The 17,637-nt window shown below is 36.3% G+C and overlaps 2 protein-coding genes across 2 annotated transcripts; both read right to left on the minus strand.

Moving 5' to 3' along the window:
* Positions 1-3,931: 3,931 nt before the first annotated feature.
* On the minus strand, positions 3,932-5,825 carry LOC148563579 (uncharacterized). The gene is made up of 7 exons (XM_088486057.1): positions 5,376-5,825; positions 5,204-5,290; positions 4,988-5,116; positions 4,763-4,897; positions 4,355-4,467; positions 4,191-4,284; positions 3,932-4,105 (listed from the first exon to the last, which is right to left on the minus strand). Exons 1-7 carry the CDS (start codon positions 5,823-5,825, stop codon positions 3,932-3,934), a joined length of 1,182 nt encoding a protein of 393 aa, XP_088342183.1.
* Positions 5,826-13,517: 7,692 nt separating this feature from the next.
* Positions 13,518-15,252, minus strand: LOC148563580 (putative pentatricopeptide repeat-containing protein At3g13770, mitochondrial). Its single transcript, XM_088486864.1, has 2 exons — positions 14,108-15,252; positions 13,518-13,752 (listed from the first exon to the last, which is right to left on the minus strand). The coding sequence occupies exons 1-2, from the start codon at positions 15,250-15,252 to the stop codon at positions 13,518-13,520; spliced, it is 1,380 nt and encodes a 459-aa protein (XP_088342990.1).
* Positions 15,253-17,637: the final 2,385 nt, after the last annotated feature.

A 17,637-nucleotide genomic window follows, 5' to 3' on the forward strand; every position in this document is an offset into this window, starting at 1 on the left:
AAGTTTTACGGAAAAGCTCTGCATAGAAGCCATTAGGACTTGTATGCTTTACAAGTTCATTAAGCAATAAAACAAAAAAATGCGCTGCTACACATACGTTGTATACACGCGCTATATAAGATCCCGCGTATATCTAACTACCAAATTTAAAAGATTTGTTTCCTTCTTCGTTTTCGTTATTTGGAGATTTGCTTGTTCTTCTTCTCGCGCGTCTTTCCTCCTTCTTCTCCATCGTTTTTTTCCTCTCCTTTTCTCACTGGTATGTTCTTCGTTTACGTTACTTTCCTCTCTCTGTGCAACTCGAGCTTCGTTTTCTATTTTGATTTGTTGTTTTCTAAAATCAAAGTTTGAACTCGTTTTGAAGATAATGGATCATTCAACCTCTCAGATTGTCAGTTGAATCCAGGCGAAGTGGATTATGAATTTGAATCTAACGAAGTTCCTGAGGTTTGATTTACATAGGATTAGTATGAATTTTCTTGCAGTAATTTGTATAGCATTGTGTAGTTGAAAAATTGTTGAACATCGACTGTGAAACTAACACGTTAACATGAATCTGTCGATTCAATGTATTAGTTTTGATTACTTATCTGGAATTTATAGCAGACGCTCGGGTGTAGATCAGGTCTTTTTTGGGTGTATTTTTGCTAGAAGTGTGGGTGTATTTACACTTTACTGGTTTTTTGTTATTTTAATTGAGTTGTTGTTGTTCAGGTGTATTATATCAGACATGATTGGGTGTGTTTTTAGTTTTTGACATGGTGTATTCTGCAGCATGTGTATTTACAGTTTATGGCTTTATTGTCATTTTAGTTGAGATGTTGCGGTTCGGGTATATCATATTAGACATGATTGGGTGTATTTGAATCATATCTATGGGTGTATTTACAGTTTTTGACATGGTGTAATGTGCAGCCTCTCTCGGTTGTTGATGACGAGCTTGTTCTGAAGGTTGGAATGACCTTTACCACCCTTGAAGATGCTGGAAAATTTTACAGGAACTACGCCAAGGCTGCAGGTTTCTCTACAAGAGTTCGGTGCACAAATAGGAAGGGAAACGAGATTAAGAATCAACTGATTACATGTAGCAGAGAGGGAAAATGGAAATCTAAAATATCTCCGATCGAGAAGACCAATCCAACAGCCGGTATAAACTGTCCTGCAAGAATTTATATACACACATTGAAGGATGTCGGTGCTTAGATCATTTCAAAGGTTGTGCTGGATCATTCACACCCCTGCTATCCAAGTAAAGCAGAGATGCTCAAACAGCACAGGGAACTAAGCATGTCCATTCGTCGTACAATAGAGAATAACGAGGAGGCCGGTATCAGACCAAGCAAAACCTACCAATCATTTGTTGCGGCTGCCGGGGGTCACCGCGAGTTAAATTTTATCGAAAAGGACGTGAGGAATTACATTACCAGGGAAGTGCGGAATATTTCCAAACAAGAAGATGCAAAGGAATTCGGGAAATATTTGTTAAGAATGAAAGAGAAGAATCATAATTTCTTTTTTGAGCTCGAACTCGAGGAGGATCAATCTATTAAGCTAGCTTTTTGGACCGATGTAAGAAGCAGAGCTGCCTTTGAGTATTTCGGAGACGTCATTTCATTCGACACCACCTACAATACAAACAGGTAACAAACTGCCCCTGTTTATGATGCTAAATTAATGTATTTTTACGAATTCGCAGCAGAGGTGTATATTTGCTGTTTCTTTGGGTGTATACGAAGAATCTATTGGGGTGTATTTAATGATTTTGCATTCTGCACTATGGTAATTTGTTTCAGGTATAATTTGGTCTGTGGTTCTTTTGTCGGGGTGAATCACCACGGTCAGTCAACACTTCTCGGATGCTCTTTGATGAAGAACGAAGAAATTAAATCATTCAAATGGTTATTTCAGTGCTGGCTTCGTTGCATGGGAGGAAACGCTCCGAAAAGGTTTCTCACCGATCAGTGCGCATCAATGAAAAGGGCTTTAGAGGCCTGTATGCCAACAATAATTCACCGTTGGTGTATTTGGCACATCATGAAGAAGATTCCAAGAAAATTAAACGGGTACAAGGGACACGCCGATATTGAACAAGAAATGAGCCAAGTTGTTTGGAACTCTCATAGCAAAGACTCATTCGATAGGAATTGGAATGATTTTCTGCTGAATTTTGGTCTTGCGGACAACAAGTGACTTTCAGGTAATGTCTTTTTAAAATCTGCAGCAGAGGTGTAAATTGCATGTTCTCTCGGGTGTATTTATAGTCTGTGTTTGGGTGTATTCTGCAGATCTGTACGAAGACCGTCACATATGGGTTCCTATCTATCTGGATCACCACTTCTGGGCAGGGATGAGAAGCACACAAAGGAGCGAGAGCATGCATTCATTTTTTAACAAGTATATCACCCGGAACAGCTCGCTTATTTAGTTCGTCAAACAATACGATAATTGCCTCGGAAGCAGGGAGCAAGCAGAGAGAGAATCAGATGCTGCAGATTTTCATACGGTCATACCGTGTGCAACCAAATCCTCCATTGAAGCTCAGTTTCAAGATGCGTACACTCATCAAAAGTTTAGGGAAGTCCAAGCGCAATTTAGAGGAAAGGCGAATTGCATCACCAGATTAACGAATTCCGCTCTAGGCTATTCAGTATACGAAGTTGGAGAACAAGTTTCCAGCTCAATATTCAACAAGTTTGTGGTTACTTACGACTCAGTTGCAGCCGAGGTAAAATGCCAATGCTTATTATTCGAGTCGAGAGGGATACTGTGCCGTTACGCACTAAGCGTGTTAAGCTTCGAACAAGTAAGCCAAGTGTCACCTAGATATATACTGGAACGATGGAGCAAGAAGGTAAAGAGGCGACACACACACATCAAGAGCAGCCACGACGAGCCACTGATGGAGCCAAGAAGCAAGAGGTTCGACCAATTGGTTTTTCGTTCGCAAAATATTTGCGAATTTGCATCCGAATCGGAGGAGGACATCTTCTTTATCCCACGAAGACGTCAACTTGGAATCCGTTAACGAGCTTCAAAGCCCGCCAAGGATTTGAACAAGAGGACGTCCAAAAAATAGGCTAGGTTCAAAGTTGGACAAACAGATCGCAAATGCCACAAAGAAGAAGAAGACGAAAGTTTTAAGCGAGGTAAAAGTAATGTTCTTTAAATTTGTGGCGATTGAGTTTATTTTTCTCGTTAATAGTTTAGCTAATATGTGAGTGTTATATTCAGATAAACCTGTTTGATGCTGCATCAGTGGTGCATTCAAATTCCAGCCAATATCAAGGACATGTTATGAATTATCAGTTCAGGGTACCAGCAGCAGGGGATAACTCTTTGGGTGTATAGTTTTTCAGAATATGGGTGTAGAAGCACTGTGCTTTTGGGTGTATTTTTGTTAATTCACAATTTACATATAGATACATATATATAATATTTGTGTTTTAGGGTTTACAGGTTAGGGGTAAGGGTTTAGGTTTTAAGTGTTTAGGGTTCAGGGTTTTAGTCTCAAAGCATCAGGGGGGATAGATTTTAGGGTGTATGTTCAATTTTATTTGGGTGTAAAAATTCGCAGGTTATGGGTGTATATTTGATTTGATGTTTTTCTTCATATTTTAGTACCTGTAATTCATACATTTTGAATACAGCACAGACAGTTTAACAGCACAGACAATTTGGGTGTATATTTTATGCAATCTTGGGTGTATTATTACACTTGCGTTGGGTGTAAAAGTTTATAATTTGCGTTTATATATGCCTTGATTTTTTCCTTCATATTTTACCACCTGTAATACAGCTTTTGAATACAGCACAGATAGTTTAACAGCACAGATAGTTTAATTATGGAAAAAATATACATGGAATAGAAGTTGTTGATAAATGGCAAATATTTACAACATTTGTTCAATTTACAAACTACCCAGCAGTTGGATTACGCAGTTTCTATATCAGCAGAATTTATCTGACAAAACGGACTCAATAATACAGAGGATGGCTTCGACAGCCTTATAGCATTACTCTCTCTAATTGCCTGATCTCTTTCTTTATTCATCTCATTGAATAGTATCCGCGAAGCATACTCCACTCTATAGTGGTCCACCTCCTCCTACAATTAAAAAGTATATTCTGTTTAAACAGCAATATTAATTCAGTAAAGTAATACAGAGTTATATAGTTCTAAAGATAGTTACCTGTTTCCAATTATCCCATTCATACTTCCCCTTTTTAATGTTTTCCGGCTCAATTAACTCAAGCCACTTCATAACGTAGATACCGCAGTCATAGCTGAAAATGAAGAAAATAAATTACAAATCTCATTTAGGAAAGTTTAATGTTCAGAGTCACAAATTTATACCTTGATTTTTGGCCTGATATTTTAACATATGATGCTTTAATTTCCTTCTCCTTCTCGTCTTTCTGCAGAGGTTCCCCGCCAGCATATGCTCTCAATCTTGAAAATACATATCCCTTAAATACCAAAACAAATCAGTAATACACCCGAATGAATGCACAAGATACAACCAACTGAATGGACAATATACACCCAACACAACTAACGAAATACACCCAACTTGATAAACAACATACACCCAAATGAATGCACAAGATACAAAGGCAAATGGTTCCACAAAATACACCCAACCCGACAAAGAAATTACACCTAAAAGAGAACATAATTACACCCAAAGCAAAACATACATACACCTTATATTGAACTGAAATAGACCTATCTATTAAAGTAAAGAACACAGAGGCAACTTACAGTGAATTTATTAAGCTGCTTTCTCTCATCGCTTGGAGCTTTCTTGTGTAGCGGGTCAAGTATACGACATCTCCGCTTTGTTGTATCAATCACCCATAACCACCAATGGCCCGAGTAGCAAACAGGTGCAAAAATCTGAAGGATTGCCACATTTCAACAATGTGTTATTTTATTTAGCATATAAGTAAAGAACGGTACTAACAAATTTAGCAAATGAAAACTTACATATGGATGAGAAGTTTTTTTTTTTGCATCTATGAAGGGAATAAAACTCGGGTAGTCTTCCACCCTGAATTCTTTATTGGTTTTCGGTGATATGAATTCCCCCTTTGGGTGCTTCGAAAGGGCCATGCTCTGCAACAATTGCGAAACAAAAAATGAAATACTGAAAATACACCCAAGTAAATACTTTAAATACACCCAAATGACTACACAACTTACCACAATATCGGGGGGCAGACAGTATACTTGTTCTTGAAACCTTTTATCATTTTTCCAGTTGAGGATGTGGCACATGGCAGATACAATCTAGAAATATATGCCAAAATCAATTTACGTTAATAAACATTGCAGTAAACTTTGGTGTAAAACATTAATGTGATTCTAATATTACCTCAGATTCTATATAACTTTCTGCCTGGAGGGATGCAAGGTGCATTCTAAATAAAATGTAATTATCTTGGGCCATCAGAGTGCACATGTGGTCATACTCGTCAGTACTGCCATCTGCGTAAGTCTTCAGTCGTGTCCCCCAGATGTAGCACTTTTCTTTCATATCATCCGTAATCTGATTTATTCCCTCAGGAGTTTCAAACTTCCCAGAACTTTCTCCCCTAGTCTCCCTTTGAATTTGTGGACTTTTACTTTTTTCTTTCGCCGCACTGCTTGCTATTTTTTGTACCAAATCGTCTAATTGTTCTAGCAAATTTGCAGTTTCTGGAGATTTTGCCCTTTCTGTCTCCTGCGTTGACGCTCCCTCCTGGCTTGAATAAGTCAAGCCAAGGCTGAATGATGGCACTGGATCTGTTTTAGGAACATAGGATGCTGTCCGTGCCATCATCATCAGGGCAGCAACGTCTTCTGCGGCTGGATGACTGCGTCATCATGTATAACATATTATAAGAGTAAGAATATACGGATCATAAGCAAAGATTGATTTTAGTTTGATGAACTTACATTTTAGATGGAGCTGGGGGAAGCGTGGGTGTGGTTTCTTGAAGTTGTTGGGGGGGGGTTCAGAAGTGCTGCACAGTTACACAAAATTAATAATGGCGTAAAAAAAACTAATCAGGAACAATATACACCCAAACTGTTAGCAAATATACACCCAAACTCTAAACAAATATACACCCAATACTATTTCTTACGTTTCTGTAGTTCCTTCAATCTGTAGCGGAGGGGTTGGTTCAAAATCTGTCTCAGGTGTTTCTTGAAGTTCTGGCACAGTGGTTGTTTGGGACGCCGGCACAAAAACTTGAATCGGGACTCTAAACAAGAAGAAAAATGAAAGGTTAACAACGCCTTTGAAAATAATAAGGTTATAAAGTTGAAATATTCTTGAAAAACTCACATTGCAAGCGCATCCGACGGTGTCTGTTCCCTCACAACCATCATATTCGAATCAGCTTGACTCAACCTAAAATACACCCAAAGAAAGTCAAAAAATACACCCGAACAATTCAAAAAGAAGACAGGCTTTGTTTTTTAAGAACTTACATACTTGCAGTTTTTGCTTGTTTTTCCTGCCTTTTTTTCTTGAATAAAATAATAAAGGGCTTTTTTCTAAAAAAATATATATATAGAATTAGAAGTAGAAGTTAATAGAAGAACAAAAGTAACGGTTATCTGAAAGAGAAATTACATGCTCTCTGACGGCTGGTTTACACTACTCTGTTCTGTGCGTCCTTGAGAGGAAGGATCATCACTTCCCAAGTTCACAGCCGGTATTCTAAACAGATTTCATGTTATTCAGACAAAATAAGATACAGGTATAAAATACACCCAAATGAATGCATAAGATACAACCAATCGAATGGACAATATACACCCAACACAACAAACGAAATATCCCAACTTAATAAACAACATACACCCAACTTGATCAACAAAATACACCCAAATGGTTCCACAAAATACACCCAAATCATGATAACAAGACTTTATTAAATAAAGCTTCTTACGTTTCAGAGGAGACATAGCGACCTTCTGTCGATCGCTGGTCAGCTTGGTTCTCCCTGCGAAATAAGAAACAATTATTAGAAAAGAAAACACACCAAAATCTGAAATAGACACCCCAACAAGACATACCCCTCTGCAGCAGATTTTTCAACGTTTCCCCTTAGCAATTCATCTAATTCTTCATTTGATATTTCATATCTCTCACTACATTCATAAAAGAAGATGTTAACAAAAATAATTACGATGATAGACGGTAATATAGCTGACGAGGTACTGTACCCATCAAAGTATTGATCTTCTTCAGGGGATGAATGCTCAACAACAACTTTTTTCTTTTTTGATTGTGTTCTGGGTGGAAAAAAAAAAGTATGAATCAGAAATAAAAAAGTAATTTTATCACAGAATATTTATCCAAAGAAGTGCTTACTTTTTTGGTGTTGTTTTTGTCTTTTTCTTTTTCTTTTCCTTCTCCGCCGGTGACGATTTTTCGCTTCTATAAGTTAATAAGAGACACTTCAGTTAATACATGAAATCTTTATAATGAAGCCAAAAGAAAGGAGTAATAATTTCAGAATATTACTCATCACTTGATTCAGATTCAGATTCTGAATCAGAATCTGACTCCTCTTGACTCTTCTTTCTTTTTCTGGAGTCCATTCTGTAAGGCAAACAATCATTATTTAGAACATACTAAAGATATAAAATACACCCAAATGAATGCACAAGATACACCCAACTGAATGGACAATATACACCCAACGCAGCAAACGAAATACACCCAGCTTAATAAACTACATATACCCAACTTGATCAACAAAATACACCCAAATGGTTCCACAAAATACACTCAACTCGAAAAAGAAATTACACCCAAGTATGGTACTTACTTTTTCCCCTTTTTGCTGAGGTGTTTTCTTGCTGAATCCTCTGAGTCTTCTTGAGTCTCAGACTCAGAGGTAGAACTGTCACTGTCAGTAGTTGTTTCTTCCTCCGAAGACAATGTTGAACTTGCCTTCCTTTTTTTTGTTTTCTTGATTTCTTATTTTTTTTCTGTTTTCTTTATTTTTTTCATTTTCTCTCTTGTTTGCGCCATGTTTACAATCCCCTGAAACATCAGATAATTTATTTAGCAGCATTCAGATAAATAAATATACACCCAACATATTATGTTCAACTTACCAAAATTTCCTCTGTTTCTGCATTCATTCTTTCGACTAACTGCTCCTTACTCCAATTGGCAATCCATGGTTTTGGTAGTCTTTCAGCCCTCTTCTTGCCTTTGTTTTCTGAAAGATGAAAGTATATTATCATCAGGGCAAAGAGGCAGCCATCAATTGCCTTCTTCTTTTTCTCCTTGTAGTCTGTGATGCCCTTGACGATGAAGGTCAAAACATGGCCCCCCAGTTTCACTCCGAGATGCCGTCCATCTCAAAAATTGGGGCCAGGTGCACAGGCGAGATTTTGTTTATTGTCGTTGGCAAAAGGAACGCCATCTGTATATAGAGGATGAAAATCCTCTTGAACATTAGGCGTTCCTCTTCGTTACCAACGCCGATATCCATCATCTCATCGGTAAGACTTTTGAGGGTCTTACCCTGGAATCTTCTAAAAATTATTTTGTCATCCTCAGAAAGTTTCTTATACTCGACTTTCTGAGGAAACAGATTTCCTACAAAAAGAAAAACAAGAAAGTATCAAAGTCGGTTCAAATACACCCAAGCATCAACCTTAAATACACCCAAGCATCAACTTAATATACACCTATAATTTTGAGCTAGTTACCTGTTGCATTGATGCCAAGCGCATGACCTATCTTTCTTGGGGTTATTTTGAAAGAACCATATCCTGTTTCCAGTCTGTTCTCCCCAAGTTTGAAGTTGTTTGCCAGCTCCCTTAATAGTTGGTGATGCACCCTTAGTGGTGGGATGTGCATCAACCCACCGAATCCTAGATCCCTCACAATCGCCTTCTTCTCCTCAGTCATGTTTCTGAATTTATCACTTAGGAGATGTGTGGCACACTTAAGGTCTTTTGTTTAGTTTCTTGCTGCCATTTTCTCTGAAATGAAAAATACACCCAAAGACATCAGTAAGATACACCTATATGTATGATTCAGATACATCCATATATATCAGTCAGGTATCACTCAAACATGCTTCAATATCAAGCAACATTACAAGGTCAAGCAATATACACCCCCCAATCTACGGAATATACCCCCAAAAATCAGTTACCAGAAGATCTAGAACAACAAGAATAACAAGAGAACCTAAAACAACAACGTAGAAGAACAGTGTAACAAAGAAGCAAGAATAACAGTAAACCCTAGAACAACAACGTAGAAGAAAAGTAAAACCTAGTTCGTAATCTGGAAAATATACAGGAATCGTCATGTAACGTACCTTGAGTATTGTTGCTTTGTTTTCGCTGGAGATTCTTGATGGAGAGTTTGATGGTGTGTTGATGGAGGTTTCGAAGGTTAGCGACGAGTTGTATATTTTGATTTTCGATTTTCGCTCGAAAACGGAAGGGTTGCGTTTTCTTCGAATTGCTTTGAGAAGTGGAAGAAGTGGAAGAGTCTGCCATTACTCGAAGAGAACGTAACCGTTTTGAGTGGGAGCGCGTGAATGTTACGCTCCATTCAATCTCTCTTCATGCGCGTGAATTCTTTTTGGGCTGGGCCAAACTTGTAAAGCTTGTAACTCGTTTTTGCTTGTATGTGTAGCTTGTAAGTTTTAACGTTGAAGCTTTGTGTGTAGGTGACAACTTTGAAATTATATTTTATTCATGTATAAGAATATCCCAAATTACAAAAATCGTTCGCCTTGGATCAAAGTTTACGATGATTAGTTATAAGTTATAACATATTAATGCATAACAAGGTTGTCTAATTCATTCTTTTAAAAAAAATTTTCAAAAAAATCATTGAAATGGATTTTAGCAGCCACACTTTTCTTTTTTTTTTTTTTTTGTCAATATTTCGTTTAGTCTAAACAACATTTAATCAAATGATTTCTTTCTTATATACCCATTTTATTTAACATGGTACAAATTGTAAAGGTGTTCCTAGTGCAGTTTTGATCAATTTTAAAAGAAAAATTAATTTGATCAAAATTTATAATTTATTGTTTTTGGCTTTTGATTAGATTGATTTTATTTTTAAATTGAATTTATCCTAAATCAAACTATTACGTTTTTGAATTGGATCGGTTTATTCGACTTTTAAAAAATAGAATTTAAGATTTTATTTTTAAAAGAAATAGAAGGTACTTTAGGTTGGTAAAATCAATAAACATCATTTTATTCACAAAATACTCACTAAATAATAATAACTCATTAATAAAATAAAAATATATAACAAATTAAATATATTATAAGTAAAAATTTAAATTTAATAATTAAATAATAATAAAATCTTACAATATATAATCTTTTATAAGAAAATCACAATGAAAAAATAGGCTTAATGTATTAAGTTCATAAAAAGAAAGTTATGTATAAAATAACATACGTGTGTGCTTATCTTTAGAGAAATATTATGAGCCAATATTTTGGATCGATGCTTTATTTTTATATTACTAAGATTTTATAATGAGTACTTAGCATTTAGAGTGTTAGCCAAGTATTAAGAAAAAAATGATAAATTGTATTAGTAACTTTACTTTTTACACTTGGAACAATAAAAAATAGTTAATTCCACTTTTATATAACAACAAAATCATATACTTTAACGATGCACATGGGGCGGATAAAGTCGGGTTCGCTTTAATTCAGGTTCGGTCTTAAATAATAATTAGATCTATTTTTGAGATTCTTATCTGATTCTAGATCTAATGAAATCACATTATTTTTGAGTCACACTAAAATCGAGTCTAGATCGGGTGAAGTCCAGATTTTGATAAATTTTATGTCAAAAAAATTATGACGCACTTATTTATAAAAAAAAAAAAATATACTTGTTATCGAAAAGTTGATATCTATACTTGAACTTGAATTTATCCATATTATACTTCTTTGATCTATTTTCTAATTCAACAAATATAATTAAAAATAAAATAATAAGTTTATAATTAATATAACATAATATTTAAATTAATTTAAAACATATATATCTTTTTAGTCCCCCTAAGATGCACATAAGTTGGGTAAAACCGGGTTTGTCTTGATCTGAACCCGATTCTAAATAATGATTGGTCTATTTTTAATACTCTTATCCGATCCTAAATCCAGTGAAATCACACCAAATTAGTCCTAAAGTATTCGTGTCTAAGCCGGGTCTTTAGGCCCATTCGAATCATATACACCCCTAATATACTTATTTATTTTTATAAATTTAATTAAAATATACTCTAAAGTTACTAATTAAAAAATATTAAAAAATACAAATAAAATATTAACTATTACTAAAGGATATTAACTATTTTAAATTTTATATATTAATTTTTTTTATAACTAAATTAAACATCAACATAACAAGAGATTAACTACCTAATTGATGTATATAATAATTAAATTAATTCTTTTAATAGATATACATTGATCTTTTTGTAAATAAATGATACCTGAATATAGAGTAGATTAATCACATGACCTACACATAGTGCGGGCCATACCCTAATAAGCTTAATAGTCTAATAAGTGTCACTTTAGTCAAATTTTTATTTTAGAATAAGATCTTCTAAAATAAAAAAAAATTAGTTAAATAATAAAATAAAGAGTTAATCACTCTTAAATTAAAATAGTGAAACACACATTTTATAGAAGTTATAAAATTAATAGTAATTATTTCTTTATTTTACTATTTTACGATTTCTTTTATTTTATAGAAGATATATTCTCCACATCCAAACAATTTTGGCATCCAAGTTCATCCAAACAATTTTAGGTCACGCGCTTTTTTCGCTTTCTTCTTTCCTTACGATTCTTCTCTTCTTCTTCTTCTCTTCTTCCATGCACTTCTTCTTCTTCTCATACTCGTTTACGCACGGAGCGTCTTCTTCTTCGCGTTCCTCCTCCTCCTCATTCTCCTCCTTCTTTTTCGCGTTCCTTCTTCTTCACGTGTTTTTTTCTTATCGTCATTCTTTTGGTGAAGAAGCAGTAGAAAATGAGGAGAAAGAGTTTTGAATTGTGCAGAATAAAAATAAACTGAACATGTTATTATGGTGAAACAATTGTATAGTACTGAGTGAACGAAACATAATCCATTATATAAAATCAAATTCAAACAGCATTCTGCATATTGAACCTAACACGTACTCATGGTGAAACAATTGTATAGTACTGATTGAACGAAACATAATCCATTATATAAAATCAAATTCAAACAGTTTTCTGCATAATGAACCGAACACGTACTCATGGTGAAACAATTGTATAATACTGAATGAACGAAACATAATTTATTATATAAAATCAAATTCAAACAACTTTCTGCATAATGAACCGAACACGTATTCATGGTGAAACAATTGTATACTGAGTGAACGAAACATAATCCATTATATAAAATCAAATTCAAACAGCTTTTTGCATAATGAACCGAACACGTATTCATGGTGAAACAATTGTATAGTATTGAATGAACGAAACATAATCTATTATATAAAATCAAATTCGAAACACCTCTATCTACAATTTAGAGATCATCAATTCAATTCAAATTCAGAAAACTTGCGTCCATTCAATTCAATTCAATTTAGCAATTGCATTCCATTCAATTCGATTAAAAAAATAATCCATTAGCAAAATGTTGGTGATGACGATAACGAAAGAGGAGAAGAAGAAGAAGAAGAGAAGGAGGAGAAGCAGAAGAAGAATCTGCGTGCGCGAAGAAGAAGAAGGAGGAGGAGGTATACATGAATTTGAAAGAAGAAGAAGATGACATATGCATGTATTTGAAAGAAGAAGAAGAAGAAGAAGAAGAGGAAGAAGAAGAAGCGCAGGGGAGAAGAAGAAGAAGAAGAAGAACATGGAGGAGAAGAAGATAAAGCGCGTGTAATGACGCTCTTTTAATGAGAGTAGTTTTTGTTAGTGTTGGACCTATTTGGATAAAACTTGGATAAAAAAAATACTTGGATGTGTGGCGTAGCCCTTTATAGAATCCATATTCAATTATTTTTTGAAAGGTAATTTATTAAAACTAGTTTTTAAAATATACTTTTTTAAAAATTATAACACCCATATTTGATGGATTTTTTATTTTAATAAATAAAATAAATGTAATATTTACGAAAATAAATATTTTTAGAGAATTTACCGATTTAAATTTTCTTACCATATCTCGTTTACAGTGTAAACGAGAGAGTAAATACCCATAGTCGTCCCTGAGATTCGTGCAAATACTCAATGTGATCCTCAAGATTTCGATTTCCCCGTTGTAGTCCTCCAGATAGAGTTCCGAGTACTCAAAGTGGTCCCTGGGCATATTTCTGGTGATGAGTCATCACCGGAGCGCTGACGTGGCGACGTTTGCCACGCTGGAGGGTTCCAACGACTAGCTGAGCTGGCTAATTTCCAATTTGTACCCACGTTGGTCCCTCCCATTAATTTAACCCTAAATCCCAATTTTTCATAAAATTTATGTCTTCTTCTTGTTCATCGCTCTCTTCATCGCATGCTCCAGCTTCTTGCCGATATCATAGTTTTGCAAGCTATCAATAATCCCAAAATATAGAACAACATCGTTAGTCTCTCCATTGTGATAAGGGGTCAAATGGCTGATTCCGACGGTTGTGTATTGATCGAAATCACTCCACCGGACCATGCACTTTGCTCTTGTAGGCATATTGGCACCCAACCTAATCAATGGTTTCCTGAAACAAGTGAAACAAAAATTAATACATCAAGTTGCAGGGTGAAAATTCTACAAAAGCAGAAAGAACATACATGAAGAGGTACTATAGAAATAATTTTCAAGAGACAATCACCATTGATACAGGAAATTATTGCCAAGCTAAAGGTAAAATAATAATAACTCTTTAAGTTCTTTCCAAGAAAATCAGGACCACAACCTGCCACACTATCCCATCCACTTGCCGAAGATAATTCAAGCTACTTTCAATTATTACCATGGAAATTATCAATTCAACAATACCATAGAAAATACTAAGCTTCTATAATGCCATTAAAAAGTCACGGCTCAAACATAGCATGCATAATTGCATATACAAGCCTATACAACATGTTAGGCTTTTTAAGAGATAGCAACAAGAGATAACATCCTTCTCAGCCATCCTATTGAAAATGAGCTTTGCATCTTTCACACTACCACACTTGCAATACATATCTAACAATGCATTGTTAAGGATAAGATCTTGATCATACTTTAGCACATGGACATGTGCCTTCATCCTTAACTCCAACAATGACAAACTAGTACACGCTCTCAGAACACTTGTGAGAGTCAGTTGTGTGGCCAGAAAGCCAGCTCTCCTCATCCTCTTGTAAAGGTTCAAGGCCTCATCCCCATTGCTGTGTTGAGCGAAAGCAGCGATGATGGAGCTCCAAACAACAGGGTCTCCAGTCAACATTTCATGAAAAACAGTCTCAGCTTCAAACAGCTCTTCCAGTTTTGAGTAAACATCAATAAGGACACTCCTTACAAAGTCATCAGACTCCAACCCCACCTTCAGTATGAAAGAATGAAGCTGTTTGAGATCAGAGAGCCTCTCACAAGACCTCAAAACAGAAGAAAAAGTGAACATGTTAGGCATGACACTTTCTCTAAGCATACCAATCAAGAGTCTCACAGCCGTATCATTCAGCTTAGCCTGAGAATAAGCAGATATCAAAGTCATCCATGAAACAACATTTCGTTTGGGCATTTCGTCGAACAACTTGTGTGCCTCTTCCAAGAGGTGGAATTTGACGTACATATTGAGTAGTGTGTTGACCAAGGTCTCTGGAAGGTACCATTTGAGAAATACCAGCACAAGTGGACCAAGGAACTGCAAAACCACAAGGCACAAGTAGTGATTATACACAAGTAGTGATGTAGGTGGAGGAGGGCATCGGGAGGTCGGGAGCAGGGCCTTTGGGGGCGCTAGGGCGGCGAATGGCAGCATAAAGGTCGTTGGAGGTGGAGGGTTGGACATCGGGATGGATGTAGGTTTGGAGAGCGTAGAGGAAGAGAATTGGGAGCCTGAAGAATGCGATGAAGAACGCGAGGAAGAGGGAGAGCGAAGCGTGCAAGAGTGGAGCTTTGTATAATAACACCAACTGCGAGGGACCAATATGGGTATAAATTGAAAATGAGCCAGCTCAACTCCAGCCTGGCAAAACGACGCCACATCAGCATTCCGGTGATGACTCATCACCAGAAATATGCCCAGGGACCACTTTGAGTACTCGGAGCTCTATCTGGAGGACTACAATAGGAAAATCGGAATCTTGAGGATTACATTGAGTATTTGCGCGAATCTCAGAGACTACTATGGGTATTTACTCGTAAACGAGATGACAATGCGCATATCTCGTTTAGACTGTAAACGAGATATGGACCGCACCTTGCAAGATCGGGATACTCACAGACAGATTGGACTGAATCAAGGGCAATATGACTCTGCAGATGAGACTGCTATCTAACTGACGATGGTCTTGAAACATAGTGGGTGCCAGACAGCTGTGTGGTCCACTAAACCTCCGAACCTCCCTAATCATAACAAAAAATTTATTCTTACACAATATCTATAACCAAAATAAAATATCATACAAAACTACTCAAATTCACATTTAAACTTGAACTTACTAGTATTCAAGATTCTGACGAAGGGCCATACGAAGGCTCCATTGACACCCACTGTCGGCTTGACGGCACTGCACATGGTACTTTAATCGGTCGGACTCAATCATCCGGTACTCAGCACTCCTGCAAATATTGTAGTTCTTCACACCTTGAAGCACCGTCTCTCGGCTTCTGAACCTATGTCCGACCCGAAACTCCACACTGCCGTCTAGGTTGTAATCCACTCCACAGGTGTCAGAAATCGGGATCCTCTCATGCATGGCGTCCAAATCTAGACTGAGATAGTGACTTGGCACAGTCGATAGCGCCGGAATCATGTGAGGTGGAGGCAGCACATGGTGCGGCACAGCCCTGCAGGTGTCTCCGGCATAAGAGTGTGCATGGGTCGGATGAAACCGGGTTTGATGTGACCCAGACCCGACTCGAAATATATACCGGACCTATTTATTAGACCCGAACCCGGCCCTAGACCCGATGAAATCTATACACTTTCGGACCACGATTATACCAAGTAAAAACCGGGTGAAAACCGGGCCGTTAACATTACATTACCTTGATACCTTCTTATAAGCTAGCATGTGAAAATATCCAAATTTCCAATACTCCAACCATTATTTGACATGGTAAAATTCACTTAGAAAAATATAACAAGAACCAACTCTTCTCTAAAATTAAAGCATAACCATAATTAGTACTAATATTGTCTAATAACACCAAATATTTAAATCAATACAAATAATACAATATTATGCATTAGTCTAAAATCTTATGCATTTTAAACATAAAACATTAACTTATAGTCTTATAATAACTAATAACACAAAATATTAAGGTTTACAATACTTAAATTTCACATAAGAATAGCCATCATCCATCACTAATAACACAATATTAATTGTGTATGATGACCGGGTCTATTTTTGAGACTCTTACCCAGCCCTAGACCCGGTGAAATCACACCAAAATAGCTCCTAAATTGTTCAGGGTTGGGCCGGGTCTTCGGGCCGAGACAGGCCATGCACACCCCTACTCTAGCACAAACTCATCCTCATCGCCACCATCGGAAGACTCACTGTCTCCGCTGTTCGCCACGTAATCCTCGTCCGACTCCTCCTCACCCTCCTCTGCCTCATGCTCCGGAATCGCGACATGAATGGGCAGTGGTGCGAGAGGTCGGTCATCTTGCACATAGGTGTCCTGTGCGGAACTCCTACTACCACCGTGACCCATCTCGGCGGACAGCTCCATTACCTGTTCACACATGATCCTCCCATAAATGTCGAACATCAGTCGCACATGCTCATCCCCGTGAAGTCGGAATAGTCGAAACCAAAAGACTCCATTTCCCATGAGTGCCAGCAACCTATACGCCACCCTTCCGATTTTCCTCGCTTGTGTCCTACCAAGCTTGCTCAATATCAAACTCTTCAAATCCGACAACGTCTCCACACGTTGAGTACGAAAAAATATCGGATCCTGACACTCAAATGTCACCCGTTGTCGTCATTTCTCATATGACAATTCGGATAAAGAAACAACTATGAATGGATTGTTACTGGCCATTCAGCTTTGTTTTTTAGACAAAGAGGAGACAGAGAAAGGATATGAAATGTGTGTGAAAAATACCAAGGATTATACATCCTTTTATATATATATATATATCATTTGTAGTGTAAACGAGATGACGTTTTCACGTATCTCGTTTACACTATATCTTGTTTACACTGTAAACGAAATATAATAAGGTTATTTAAATCCGTAAATACTCGTAAAATTATTTATTTTGATAAATATTACATTTATTTTATTTAATAAAATAAAAAATCCCATATTTGATAAATCAAACTAAAAATAATTTTTAATAAATAAAAACAATTGTTAGGTAAAAATTTGTAAAATTTAAAAAAAAAACTATAATAGACATTAATATAAAGATAAATTAAAATAGTTATTA

The sequence above is a fragment of the Arachis ipaensis genome, chromosome B5, assembly GCF_059453495.1.
Source record: "Arachis ipaensis isolate K30076 ecotype BB chromosome B5, ASM5945349v1, whole genome shotgun sequence".
NCBI lineage: Eukaryota > Viridiplantae > Streptophyta > Magnoliopsida > Fabales > Fabaceae > Arachis > Arachis ipaensis.

Excerpts from the sequence above, each read along its gene's own strand:
- LOC148563579 (XM_088486057.1), bottom strand. The coding sequence starts at position 5,825 with ATGATGATGGCACGGACAGCATCCTATGTTCCTAAAACAGATCCAGTG. Across the intron at positions 4,898-4,987 it reads AAAAAACTTCTCATCCATAT|ATTTTTGCACCTGTTTGCTA; the intron begins GTAAGTTTTCAT and ends GCAATCCTTCAG. Across the intron at positions 4,285-4,354 it reads ATATCAGGCCAAAAATCAAG|CTATGACTGCGGTATCTACG; the intron begins GTATAAATTTGT and ends CTTCATTTTCAG.
- LOC148563580 (XM_088486864.1), bottom strand. The coding sequence starts at position 15,252 with ATGAGTCATCACCGGAATGCTGATGTGGCGTCGTTTTGCCAGGCTGGA. Across the intron at positions 13,753-14,107 it reads CTAACATGTTGTATAGGCTT|GAAACCATTGATTAGGTTGG; the intron begins GTATATGCAATT and ends CACTTGTTTCAG.